The 13410-nt window shown below is 55.8% G+C and overlaps 1 protein-coding gene across 8 annotated transcripts in view; it reads right to left on the bottom strand.

Annotated features, from left to right (window-relative positions):
* The window catches only part of WDR90 (WD repeat domain 90), a 33806-nt gene extending 20409 nt beyond the window's left edge, over positions 1–13397 (bottom strand). For 4 of the 8 annotated variants that reach the window (XM_054211017.1, XM_054211018.1, XM_054211019.1 and 1 more), the window contains exons 1-16: positions 11935–12515; positions 11671–11847; positions 11256–11385; positions 10636–10806; positions 9173–9296; positions 8308–8375; positions 8118–8212; positions 7095–7325; positions 6402–6470; positions 5638–5748; positions 5394–5539; positions 5042–5099; positions 3414–3532; positions 3059–3220; positions 1724–1842; positions 443–559 (exon numbers count right to left, since the gene is read on the bottom strand). In XM_054211017.1, coding sequence (XP_054066992.1) covers positions 443–559; positions 1724–1842; positions 3059–3220; positions 3414–3532; positions 5042–5099; positions 5394–5539; positions 5638–5748; positions 6402–6470; positions 7095–7325; positions 8118–8212; positions 8308–8375; positions 9173–9296; positions 10636–10806; positions 11256–11385; positions 11671–11847; positions 11935–12186 — 2149 coding nt within the window. In that variant the 5' untranslated portion in view covers positions 12187–12515. Of the gene's footprint in view, positions 1–442; positions 560–1723; positions 1843–3058; positions 3221–3413; positions 3533–5041; positions 5100–5393; positions 5540–5637; positions 5749–6401; positions 6471–7094; positions 7326–8117; positions 8213–8307; positions 8376–9172; positions 9297–10635; positions 10807–11255; positions 11386–11670; positions 11848–11934; positions 12516–13345 lie in introns of those variants that run through there. The other 4 variants (XM_054211021.1, XM_054211023.1, XM_054211022.1 and 1 more) reach the window with 4 other exon arrangements.
* Between the last annotated feature and the right edge of the window lie 13 nt (positions 13398–13410).

Raw genomic sequence — 13410 nt, 5'->3', positions numbered from 1 at the left:
TTTCTAGAAGTCCCCGGGCTCTGCTGCTACGGTGGTTGTTTCAAAAAATAGTGAACTGCTCGACTTCTCCCCTAATTTTTCACAGATAGAAGAGCACAGAAATCGAGACGGAGCGCCCGCTCTCACCCACCTGATCCTGCCTTTCTCCTGCAAGTTACAAGAATGAACATGAATAATTGTTGTTGAAGTAAAAGACTTCCAAGCCAGCCACTCCTAGGGACAGCAGGCATAAAAGATGCCCTCATTCATGTGTGCCCTTGGGCAATCATGCCTCCCCAGGGCAGGGGGGTTGGAACTAGACGATCTTTAAGGTCCCTTCTAACCCGAACCATTCTATGATTCTATGAATTGCTTTAGGAGACGTGGCAGTGGAGCTTTGGCTTCACAGCAGCAGGCTGATGGAGAGGTGGGGCTCAGAAGCACCCGTCCCAGCTCTACTCACCCGCCTCTAAGACAACAGCCGAGAAGTCCAGTGGCCACAGCCGCAGGTAGCCATCTTCTGAACCCGTGGCGCAGAAGGTTGAAGAGAAGCTAATACTGTTTATAGCGATCCCGGGGCCTGAAAACCCAAAAACCAACACTACTTTGTACACTTGAAACAAAAAAAAAACAAAAACACGCAAACTGAGCGTTCCCCCACCCAAGATCTGAGTCTCTTGGGTTCAACCAGCGGCTGAAGTCTCGAGAAGATGATGCCAGGAAGCCCATGGCGACTGCCAGCGTCGGCTGAGGAGTCTCAGCTCGCCCTTCCCAGGACTCCAAACACGCTCAGCCCCCGTCCCTTTCCAGCACCCCTCTTCACCATCGTGCGACTCCGCTTACTCTCGCCAAGCACAGAAAATTCTTGCCGCTTTTTAAAGCCTGCCATACTTTCGACTTAACAGGATCTTGTGGCAAGGGATCTCCTAGCTTAACCGCCCGAGATACAAAACCTTTTTATTACCCTGTCTCAAATCCTCTCTGCAGCATAGTGAGAAGAGAGAAAGAATACACATCTACAGAAACTGGGATTTTTTTTTTTGATTCAGGTGTAAAGCCAAAGCACTGGCAGGAGCCAGCACTGCTACCAGGAGGACACCCAAGGACATCGATTCACCTCCTCTTGGGCATTTTCTCGCCCATGAAGTGAGAACCGGAGCTACATACCTCCCTCCCAAAGGGGCATGCCTGGGATTAATTAGCTCAATTTGGCCAAAGCAAACTATGCACTAAATTTTAAGATATCAGAGCAATCACACTTGAAAGTGAATTCTTCCCGCTGTTAAAATTAATGGAAGAGCTGAAAGCTGTACTACTTAGTATACAGCAAGAAAGATTTCCCAAACACTCTGCACAGGCTGAATAACGAAAAAAAAATCCCCAAATTCATCTTTTTTCGTTGGTCTGCTGAGCTCTTTTTCCATCTCTACATTAAGATTCCCATCAGCAAATTAAGACCTTGTTTCATGTTTCTAAAAGTAGTGTTTCGCTGAAAGTGCAATCAGCGTTCAAAATGCTAAAATTCCTTTCTTAAAACGATACTTTGCCGCACCGAGGAAGATTATTTGCGGCACTTAAAAGGCAAATAGCTAGCAACGATCTATCTAATCAACCCAAAATAATCCTTAGCGGTAGGTAAAGAGCTGGTTTGGTTTAACCAGGGATTTGTTTGAATTCATTTGGGACCCCGAGGATGGTTGGGGTGCTAGCTGGCGCCCTCCTCCCTGCCTGCAGATCCTCCTACCTGCCTTGTCCTGCCGCGGGCAGCCCCGGGACTCGGCGGGCAGCAGCCGCCGCACAGTCCTCACGCAGACGTTCTTGTAGTCCACCTCCAGGACGTGGCCGCTCTTGCTGCAGACGAAGCTGTTAAAGGAGACAGACCCCAGGGTGAAGAGCAGCTGTGCCGGCGTGGTTTAGTAAAAACCCACCTTGGTTTATCCGTTAAAACTCTTTGCCCGATGGAAAGCAATTCTGCTTCGCGGTACCGAGGTGGCCAAGGGCACCTTGCCACCCTACAGATCTACAACCAAGTCAGAGCTTCCTGTTTTATTTCTCGTCCCTTTGAAACATTATTTAGCAAAAGAGCTAAAAGCTCGGCATAGACTTCAGAAAGAAATCTCTCTCTGCCACAGGACACGCAGCCCTGGGGAAGGCAGGGCCAGCTGAGCCGACAGCTCCGCTTTTATGGACCAGTATGTGGTAGCAACAAAGGTCTGGCTTTGATGATTAAAATAAAATAACAAAAAAAGCATGTGTCTATATGCAAGAGCATCACAGAATGGTTTGGGTTAGAAGGGACCTTGAAGACCACCCAGTGCCACCCCCTGCCCTGGGCAGGGACACCTCCCACCACACCAGGTTGCTCCAAGCCCCCTCCAACCTGCCCTTGAACACCTCCAGGGATGGGGCAGCCACAGCTTCTCTGGGCAACCTGGGCCAGGGGCTCACCACCCTCACAGCCAACAATTTCTTCCTCAGATCTCATCTCAATCTCCCCTCTTGCAGTGTAAAACTGTTCCCCCTCGTCCCATGGCTGCCCTCCCTGATCCAGAGTCCCTCCCCAGCTTTCCTGGACCCCCTTTAGGGACTGGAAGGGGCTCCAAGGTCTTCCCGGAGCCTTCTCTTCTCCAGGCTGAACCCCCCCAGCTCTCTCAGCCTGTCCTCACAGCAGAGGGGCTCCAGCCCTCCCAGCATCTCCAGGGCCTCCTCTGGCCCCGCTCCAACAGCTCCGTGTCCTTATGTACCAGACTCCTCCTGCTGCCAACAGAAAGCTAACCACCACAAGCCTCAGGATGGGGAGAGATTCACTAAATAGGGCAAAACATCAGTGTGGCAAGAGGAAAGACCCATTTCTTGGTCTACTCTGCAAGCAGGCAAATCTCTTTTGGGAAGCAAAGCGTGCTGAGAACGGGAGAGCTTCTCCCAGCTCCTGGAGGCACGTGTATTTTGCAGGGAAAACCCAAGCAAGATGCCATGCTCCTGCAGAGGAGGGGGAAAGGAGGATGTTAAGGCAGCCAAGAGCGACAGAGCTCCCTCCCGGCAGGCTGCCCTGCGGATGGGTGACGGTGGAGCCCCTTACAGCATGCGGTCCTCTGGCTCCCGCTCGGCTGCGTGCCCCTCCTCGAAGGCCAGGTCGGTGAACTCCAGGGAATGGTACTCGCCCAGATTGATGGGACACGAGCGCAGTGCTCCGCTCCGCACTCGCCACAGCCTGATGTTGTCCCGGCCGCACGACACCATCCTGCCCCGGGAGAGACTGCGTGAGGACCAGGGCAGGACCCTCCAAGCCCCTGCTGAAAGGTCAGTGGCCCAAGGGCCACCACCTGACAGCGAGGACCGAGAACAGGCATGGCAACCAGATGGCTGCAGCACCACGATTCCCCCCTCAGCCATGCCAGAACCAATGTTTTTGATTTATTTTCTTTGCACGCTACCTGGTATCATCAAAAAAGGCAATCTTTAAGGCCTGGATGTCCACATCCGTGTGCGCTTTGGCCAGCACGGCCACCTCTCCACCACGGGTCACCTGAGCAGCGTTCCACACCACCACCAGCTGAAACAAGAAGACACGATGGCAGAGCTGCTCAAACGTGGAAATCTTGGCAGCAAAAGAGCTTTTCATCACAGCTGTGACCAGCTGCACATCCGGGAGCCTGCTCCGGAGCTGGGCACAAAGTATTGATAACAGAATTGAAAAAAAAAAAAACAAACAAAAAACAACCAACCCTCTCGCACAGAGGGTTTAGGACAGTCCAACAGCTTTGCAAAGCTTAATAGCAGTATACTTGTCTGGCATCTGTCATTATAGGTTCTAAATCCCAGGGCTGCCTGGCAACAGGGCTGAGACTTGGAAAGAAAATCCACAGAGGAGTGGGAACTCTGTCTGCCAAGACAGAAGAGCTGTACTCCAGTCCCTGAGAGCTGGAGGTTGCACGTGTCTGGCTGCACCGGCTCTCGCAGCACTTTGATGCCGCTTGTGATGATCACGAGGGGCACGAGAGTCCAACCCTTTCCCCAAAAGTAAAGGAGGAGGTGGGTGAAGGAACACGGGTAATTTGTTCCTCTGCATTTCAGAACAGCGTTAAAAACAGACCCAGCATCACCTCGGAGGTCCCATCGCCCTGGGAGCGGCATTTCGAGCCAGCCCCCCAGCACCCCATCCTTCTCCCATCCTATTTTTGCCTTATTGATCCCAGTTCCAGCTCGCCAGCTCCCACCCAAATCACGGACCACTGAAAACTAGGCAAAAAACCAGAGCGCTGTTTGTTTTTTCCCTGCAGGCAGTACTCAGCAACGGCACAGCTAATTGCTGGGGGTTGTCAATAAGGGAGCAGGGGATGAAAACAGTTCCCCCGATAAAGCAAAACCCCCCGTCCCACGAAACAATTTTATTTTTGACTGTTACACGTGGGATGTGCGTCATCCCCCAGCTACATCAGTGGGTGGCAGCTTCACTCCCTTCCAGCAGCGTTGCCCGAGATGCTCAGAACTGAAAGATTAAACCTCGCATCATGCCCTAAATGCTATTAAAAAAGGGTTTTTTTGGGCTCTAGTCAGTGCTGCGCCTCCCATTTCAATTCTGGTTCCTCCGCTACATGCTTGCAAGCCTTCCAACTCAAAATACCACACAAACACGTGTCACCCGCAGCACGGTGGGCCGGAACGGCTGCGGAGGCGGGTGACATCGCCGTGCGCGAGCCTGCGGCGATCCCCACAGGGTGCAGGCAGAATCACACAGCCGCCTTCACCACTCCAGCAGGGACAAGAAACATCCCCAAAGCTCAACCCGAGCAGGTCTCTCGGGCTGCTTCCGAAAGGATTTGTTTGCTTGCAGGCAAGGATCGTGCATGCAAACACTCGCAGGCAGCGGGTAGGAGGGAAGTATTTTCTCAGCAGCTAACGAGAAAGGGATCTCCCTCTGACTACAGTGAAGAACCTGTCTAAGAAAGCCCAGAGCAGAGGTTTGTCTGCAAAATAACTATGTGATCTGGAGCACAGCCACCTCACACATTGCTTGTTCGCAAGGCAGGGAAGACTCCAAACACCGAGTTTCAGTTCTCACCGTTTTGCCATGCCCATCCTTTCCGACGCCACACAGAACGGCTCCGCTGTAGGAGAAGCTGCAAGAAGAGGCCACCTGGTGAAATGCAGCTCCTTCTACCCCGAGTGCATCTCAACGGGGAATAAAAGGAGACAAGTTCAGGGGATGGGGAGAGAGCAAGACCCGAGGCATAAGCCCAGGAGGGAGCTGGCAGCGTATCGGCTCTTCTGGGCCAGCTGCCAGCAGGTCTCGGCGATAAACGCGGGGGGCTGAAGGAGAGCTATAATTCACCCCTGATTTATCACGCACAAAGCTGCCGTGCTGCAACGCTTAGCCCACCTGCGCCCATCCCTGCACCCAGGCTGAAACCCACCTCAGGGACAAGAGGGAGCGGACGTGGGTTTTAAACACGGAGAGGCAGGTGCCCGTCGGGAAGTCCCAGAGTCGCACCACACTGAGGGGACCAGCCTGCGCGGAAGCCAGCAAGGTGCTGTTCCCGTTGAAGGCCAGCGCCGACACCTGCAGGAAGCGTCGGGTTCAAGGCTCCGGAGGAGAGCTGGGACCGGGGATACACCCGGGTACAAGGACAGCGTTGTTGTGTAAGGAGTTACGCTCACCTTATCCGTGTGTCCAATGAAGAACCTCTGCTCCCCGGTCTGGATCTGCAGGGTGACTATAACAGCGTGGCAGGGGTAAACCACCGCAGCGTTGTTCCGAGTCCACAGCGCCTGCAGGACCGAGACGGGAATGAGATCCCCCGAGATGGGGCTGCAGATCCTCCGGAGGTGCCGCAGGTCCTAGGCTGGACCTGCAGAGTTCTTCACCAGGAGATCTGCTCTACGTGTGCAAGTGAGAGGATGCTCTTCCGTACAAGTACTCTTCTAACTCGCAAAGGAAAACCAAGAGCCCAGACAACATCCTACTTAATTCAGTGGATTTACCGTAGCGATCATCTCTACTACACGAACAGCAGATACATGGAAAATCATCCTTGAACTGGCTGAACCAAAACGACCCTTTCTTTACCCTAACACAGACCACAAGCCAGGTGCCTGCAAGGCACAGTGCCCCATGGAAACAATCTAAAACACAGCCCTTCCTCTCCAGACTCCTACAAAGTGGCTCAAATTTTAACATGTTAAAACGCAGAAGCCATGAGATATAAAAGGCCCCCATCATTTCTAATTCACCATCGTAATGGCAGAAGACCCATGCACACGCAGCAGCCCGTCTGCTTCAGAGTCACTTTCCCCATCGAGAAGTGCTGGGAGGGTGGCACTCAGCTGCCTTTAACGCCTCCAAAAATAAAAAAAAAAATAAAAAATAAAAAAAATCAATCTGTGATTACACGTAAATTTCCCGAACCGTCCGAGTTACTGACCCATTTGGTGCTGCAGCCTCCAAAGCCAATAATCATTCTCAGCTTCAGGATGGGATCTGGTAAAAGCCTCTGGAAAAAAGCCCAACAGACAGCACCGTTGCACCTAGAGCAGGAACTGAGGTCCTCTGACCACGGACCCCCCCATCCCCATTGTTCCTTTCTCTCTAAAGCACCTTTGCCTTCTCTCCCGTTAAGGGGATGTACTGAAGTATTTCACATGGGAGAAGTCAAATCTGGAAGGAAGGAGGAGCCGGGGTTTCCCAGAGTTCGGCACCTCTCCCACCCAGGCTGGGGGGTTACACCCAGCCCTTCCCAGCGCCGCGGCGATGCCCAGAGAGTGGCGGCTGCTGCGGGAAGGGCTGTGCTCTCCTCTCTGCCGGATGGCACGCCTGGTCCAGGGCCCTTGCGGTACACGCTCTGGACAAATTAGTAATCAGACATTATTGGCTTAAGGTCAGCGCATTCAAACACAGGGTCCCTCATTCAAGGCAAGTAAGATACCAATGGAAAGGAGAACTGCTAATCAGAAAAACTAACGGCAGCAAAAGGACTCCATAGGATTAACAGAAATTCCAGCCTGAATCTTGCATTCCCTCTGCTGGGCTCACAAACATCAGCCGTAAGTGTCCCAAAGCCACCCTCAGGTGGCTGTGACTCCTCTGTGCTTCACCCACCTCCTCTGGCTTCACCCACCTCCTCTGAGCCAGTGTGGGTGGCTCGGATGGTTCGCTCGCTCCTCTGGTGAGCATACACATGGATGCCACCGTCACCGACTGCCGCTGACTGCCCAATGTCCCCTGCGCTGTGCGGTCTCTGGGTCTTCTCCAGCTCCTGGTCCCCAGCAGGCACGGCTGCCGGAGACCCTGGGGCTGTCAGGTGAACCTCAGGGATGCTTCTCGTAATTACAGGGCGCCGACGTGGCATCTAAGAAAGAGCAAAGCCTCAGACAGAGATCAGCCCTCCTCCCGGTGCTTTCCACCCTCCACACAAGGCAGAGTGACTCCTCAGCGCCACACGCAAGAATGAAGCAACGCGGAGGGAGAGCATCCCTGTCGGTATGTAGCTTGGTCATGTACCAGCCAGTTTCCCTACGCCCCCAGTGTTGTCCGTGCAGAGTTCACCTCCTCCAGACAGCAAACAGAGCCCCAGGAGAGATCCAGCCAGCTCGGTGCATCCCAGTTAGGAACAGCAAAGCAGTCCTGCTCCTTGTTTTCTCCCTCTCCACAGCGTGAGAGGGATGGCTTCCCCCAGTCCCTCTCCAGAAGCCCATCGCCACCAGCAGGGAAGGGGGAACCAGGGGTGAGGGCAGCTGCCCACAGCCCCAGCAACGGGACCTCCACATGCTGCTCTGCTCCCTGAGGGCACCCCAGCAAGTCCTTTAGTCTCCAGCCCTCATTTCCTATCTATAATTTGAAGACACAACTATTTGCTGCCTCAGCTGAGACAGGGAGGAGAGATGTCTGGAGATTACGAGGTACTTGGCGTTTATCTTGTCTCTGCTCTGTGCTGTGTCAGACTGAACCATCCAGTCGTTAACTGCGGGGCTGGGGTCAACAGACCGTGCCCAGACCAGGGGTCTGACCTGCCCGGATCAGCTGCGAATGACAACAAGCAGCTTCTACGTCCTAAATAAAGGCACTCAAAGACAAGACGTGGGGGAAAACTCCACAGGAGGCAGAAAGGAAGAAGCTGCAGCCTCCTCCACGGTGCACTTACAGCTTTGGGACTGGTTATCTGATGGATGAGGGACAGTCGGTCACGGACTGCTTTGGTGAGCGTCACCGGCTGGGGGTCCTTTGAGACTTGGCCACCTGGGTGACACGAGGAGAAGGGTTGGGGTTTTTCGGAAACCCAAGGCATCCACACAGGGTGGCACAGCCGGGGCTGCTGTCCCCAACCTTCCCACCTGCCGCAGGACCAGGACAAATCTTCTGGATGGAGTCGTAGGACAGCTTGGACCCCTCGGATGGGAACCTGAGCAAAACCAGAGGAAGGGGCCACGTCATCGGGCACCCAGGAATCCCACGTGGTAACTTACACAATAGCCTCTTCACTGTCTCCTGTAAGATTCCCCCATTTTCCCCCCTCTTCTCCCAAATGTAGGGATGCTAAAGCATCTCCCAGGTCTGACCGACACTATTCCTTTCCAGGAGTTAGCTCGGTGCCGCGCGCTTCAGGCTGATGACTGCGATGAGCTGCAACTTATGACCGACACAGGCTAAGCCAGCCACGGGAGCAAGCCCAGCAAGAGAAGAACAAGTATCAGCAGACCGATGGAATGGCCAGTGGAATATTCCATATCGCAGATGTCATGCTTAATATATAAACAGGGTTAGCCAGGGCTGGGAGTATCCCCATCGCTGCTCGGGACGGTGCCAATTCACCAATTTATCAGGTGCTGAGAGAGACTTTTCTCTTGGATATTCTTTTACTATTATTATTATTTTCCTTTTCTATTATTGTTCTATTAAACTGTCTTTATCTCAACCCACGGGTTTTTTCCCTTCTCCCTTTCCCCTCCTTTCCTTCCTCTTCTCCCCACCCTTCTGGGAGCAAAGAGGGACGAGCCGGCTCGGGTTAAACCATGACAGTCAGCAATTAAGCTTAGACCAGGGTAGATGTCTTAATGACACCTAAACGCTGGAGTTGGGATGACCAAAATATGTCCACTCAAGTCCCCAGGGTTTGTCCGGATCCGTCATTTCTTAAGTTGCCTTTCCCGGGGGAACGGGGAGGTCTCCGAGCCGCGGTGGGTTCGGGAGCAGCCGTACCTGATGTAGTCGTAGAGGTCGTGCCACTTCTGTCCCCTGGGCACGGGGAAAGCCATTTCCCGTGGCATGGGAGCCACCCCGCGGCAGGCCAGGTCAGCTCGCCGGGCCTCGGAGAAGGTCACACCTGGCAGCGGAGAGATGGAGATAAAGTGAACGAGTTCTCCAAAGCCCGTGGAGCTTCAGATTGAAATCACCCGGGCACAAACGCCTTCCCTCTTTGAGAACACCTGAAAAGCAAAGATTACAACCCCGAGGTCTGCGACAAACTAACACACCTTTGCACAGGAATATTCCCGAATCCCACAACCTGCAAAAAAGACCCAAGAGCATAAATTCTTGATAATGAATTATAAGTCCCCCTAGCCCAAGATTCGCTTAGTTTTCCACTCAGTGATTCAGCAGTTTCACGTGATTTGTGTTAAGGCTCTTTATTCTTTTTCTTCTCTTCCTTCCTTCATGCGTTCGTCACCGCACGAAAGTCCTCGAGAAACCATCCCCGTTCTATGGTTCTACGAAATAACAAGTTTCAGGAATGTGAAGGCAGCAGCCATAACTTGCTCCTCACTGATGCTTTCCAGCAGGCCAGTTGCTACGGGCAGATTTCCAGCCCAAAAAAAAAAAAGAAAGGCAGAAACAAAGGTTTTGACCAAAGCATCTCTGCCACACTGAGCTGGTGGATAAAATAAAGTACCTTGGAAGATTTCTGAGACAAAAAAACCCCACAGGCTCTTCCAGCAGATCAAAGCACAGGTCTCAGAGAAGCGAGGCTTAGTAACACCTTTATTTTGTTTCCACAGAAAAATATTTTCTAACCTTGGTAAGATATTTAACCTTGCTCTTACAGTTCACTTTTACAGCTGGAAAATGAGAGGACAATTTCCTCCAGAGGTCGGGAGATTGTATTCACCAGCGCACGTAGAAACTTAATGTGGCAGAGAGTATTTTGCCCTTTCTGGCCTTGAACACCTCCAGGGATGGGGCAGCCACAGCTTCTCTGGGCAACCTGGGACAGGGGCTCACCACCCTCACAGCCAAGAATTTCTTCCTCAGATCTCATCTCAATCTCCCCTCTTGCAGCGTAAAACCGTTCCCCCTCGTCCCATGGCTCCCCTCCCTGCTCCAGAGTCCCTCCCCAGCTTTCCTGGAGCCCCTTTAGGGACTGGAAGGGGCTCCAAGGTCTCCCCGGAGCCTTCTCTTCTCCAGGCTGAACCCCCCCAGCTCTCTCAGCCTGTCCTCACAGCAGAGGGGCTCCAGCCCTCCCAGCATCTCCGGGGCCTCCTCTGGGCCCGCTCCAACAGCTCCGTGTCCTTCTTGTGCTGAGGACTCCAGAGCTGGAGGCAGCACTGCAGGCGGTTTCTCAGAGAGGAGCAGAGGGGGAGAGAAGCCACTTCAAACCCCCCACGGGTTCTCTCCCAGTCACAAGAGAAAGCAGAGCCCTCCTCCGCGAGGTCTCAGCACCTCACCTGGGTCGAACACCAAGTCGCTCGTGCAGAGGTTTTTCACCAGCAGGTTGGAGCAGAGCTTGACGCTCTTCAGGTGGCTGTACCGTCGGCTGAGGTAGAGGGAGAGGATGGAGGGCAGGTCCAGCACCAGGCAGGTCCAGCGCACATCGGCGGGGGCGGCTCCCATGAGATCTGGGGAGGAGAGCGGACAGTGGCAAGAAAGAAGGTAGGGAAAAAATGCTACAGACCTTGGACCTCGCAGAAGGGGAGCTGCAAGATTTAACGCGGCTAAGTCAAAAGTATTTCCCAGGCAAGATTTCCAACAGGTTTGGCTTGGCTGTGCCGAGATGGGAAAACTCGCGGCTGCGGCGCAGGGGTGAGGAAGGACAGACAAGCAGCCCCGCTGCCTCCATGGACTCAACGTCGGCCTGACACCGCACCCCACTGCTCGGAAGAACAGGGATGGGGGACATCCCTCCCGGGAGCTGCAGCCCCAACCTTCCAGCTGCTGAGGGTCTCCTGCTCCAGACCACCACCCTTCGCCCTCCTCGAATGCATCGAGTCAACTTCTGAACTCAATTTCAAAGTAAGTTGTTTCAGGGGTGATGTGCCAGCCCAGCAGCCCCACGTGCGCTCCTCACCGCGCCTGGCTGCGCCGTCGCCCAGCGAGCCCTCGGCTGCCCCACAGAGGAAGGGGAACTGCAGCCAGGTGGCCGTGGATTTGAACTCCTTAAAGAGGGTGGAGAAAGAGATGCGAACCACCTGGTTTTCCTGAGAAGACAAGACACACACACAGAGCTTTAGTCACCCTGGTGGCCTCGGCAGGGAAATGCTACAAAGGAGAAGACGCTTGGCTGTGTCTCGTGTCCCCTGTCCCCAGCGGAGATGCCACCAGGATGGAAAAAACCTCCAGCCCAGGGCAACCCACCAACAGCAACAAAGACCAGCCGATTTCCGCACCCCCAAGCGCAGCAGACCACTGCCCCCTCTGGTAGCCTTCAATCTGGCCACAACGCTAACGAGGGCGGTTTAACGAGGCCACCCCATGTCACATACCTGGGTGGCGACATCCAGGTGGATGACGAAGTGCTTGCGGGGCATGGGCCTGAAGAGCAGGTAGAGGTAACGCCCCGCCAGCCCCAGCGATTGCGTCCCCGTCCGGGGCAGCTGCAGGTAGTTGCTGGCGGGGATGGAGCCCCGGATCCGGTAGACAGTTCCCTTCAACCTTGCGTCCTGCCGAAACCACAGAAAGGGGTGATGGGGGGGGGTCAGCACTGCCAGCCCGTGTCCCCTGCCCCGTGACGCTGGTGTCCCCGTTACCGTGAGGGCAGCCACGTCCCCCTCCCTGGCGGAGCGCTTCCACTCCTCCACGCGGAAGTGCTTGAAGATGTTCAGGTAAGGACGCTGCCAGGCTGCTGGTACTGGGATCGGCGGGGGGACGGTCCCCCCACACGGACGTCTCCCGTTACCCCCTGTACCGGGGACCCCATTGACGCAGCCACGTCCCAGGGTCCCCTGCCCTGTTGACACCCCATTATCTCCATGTCCTCCCAGCCGCAGTGTTGCCCTCATGCCCCGAAGCCAGTGACACCCTCAGTACCTCCGTGCCCCAAGCCCCCACCAGACGCGGTGACACCCCCAGTACCTCCGTGCCCCAAGCCCCCGTAAGGACCCCATTATTACTGTCCCCTGAGTCTTCCCAGCTCCCGTAGTGACTCCGTTATCTCCGTGTCTCGAGCCCCGCCCCATGCCCCAGAGCTGCCTCCCAGCCATGGTGACACCCCTGGTATCTCCGTGCTCCAAGTCCCCGAAGCTCCGGTGTTGCCCCCGTTCTCAGTATCCCCCCAGTCCTGGTGTCACCCCTGAGCCCAGTGGCAGACCCGGTAACCCCGTGCTCACAGTCCTCCTGTCCCGGTGACACCCCTGTTCCCCCCATGCTCTGAGACCCCCCCACTCCCGGTGTCACCCCCAAACCCTGTGACACCCCCCGTACCGCTGTGCTCCGAGTCCCCCCCACCAGTTCTGGTGATACCCTCGGTATCTCCGTGCCCTGAGACCCCCCCATCTCCGGCGACACCCCCGTTACCCCCATGCCCCGAGTCCTCCGTGCCCAGTGACGCCCCCGTGCTCCGAGACCCCCCCCAGCCCCAGTGTCACCCCCATTACTGCCATGCCCCGAACCCGCCGTGTTCCGAGCCCCCTCTGTCTCCAGAGCCCCCCCCCCGCAACCCGCTCCGGTGACGCCTCCGGTATTTCCGTGCTCCGAGTCCCCCCAGCCCCGATGTCGCCCCCGAACCCAGCGACACCCCCGTTACCCCCATGCCCCGAACCCTCCGAGCCCAGTGACGCCCCCGTTACCCCCGTGCTCCAAACACCCCCATTCCCCGAGCCCCACACCCCCGGTGACACCCCCGTTAACCCCGTGCTCCGAGACCCCCCCAAGCCCCGGTGACGCCCCCATTACCGCCGTGCCCCGAGCCCCCTCCGTCTCCAGAGTCCCGTCTCCCCCACCCCCGGTGATGCCGCCGGCATCTCCGTGCTCCGAGTCCCCCCAGCCTTGATGTCACCCCCGAACCCGGTGACACCCGCGTTACCCCCGTGCCCCGAACCCCCCGAGCCCGGTGATGCGCCGGTTATTCCCAAGCCCCGCCCCCCCCCCAGTGACTCCCCCGTTCCCCCCAAGTCCCCCCTCCCCGGTAGCCCCGTACCCCCCTCTCCGCCCCGCCGCTACCTGCCGCCATGGCGCGCGCCGCCGGCTCAACCGTCCCGCGCGGCCGCCGCCAATCCGCGCGCGCC

Source organism: Rissa tridactyla, chromosome 8, assembly GCF_028500815.1.
Source record: "Rissa tridactyla isolate bRisTri1 chromosome 8, bRisTri1.patW.cur.20221130, whole genome shotgun sequence".
Classification (NCBI taxonomy): domain Eukaryota; kingdom Metazoa; phylum Chordata; class Aves; order Charadriiformes; family Laridae; genus Rissa; species Rissa tridactyla.
Note: the sequence above shows the minus strand (reverse complement) of the source record. Positions and strands in the feature narration are given on the sequence as shown.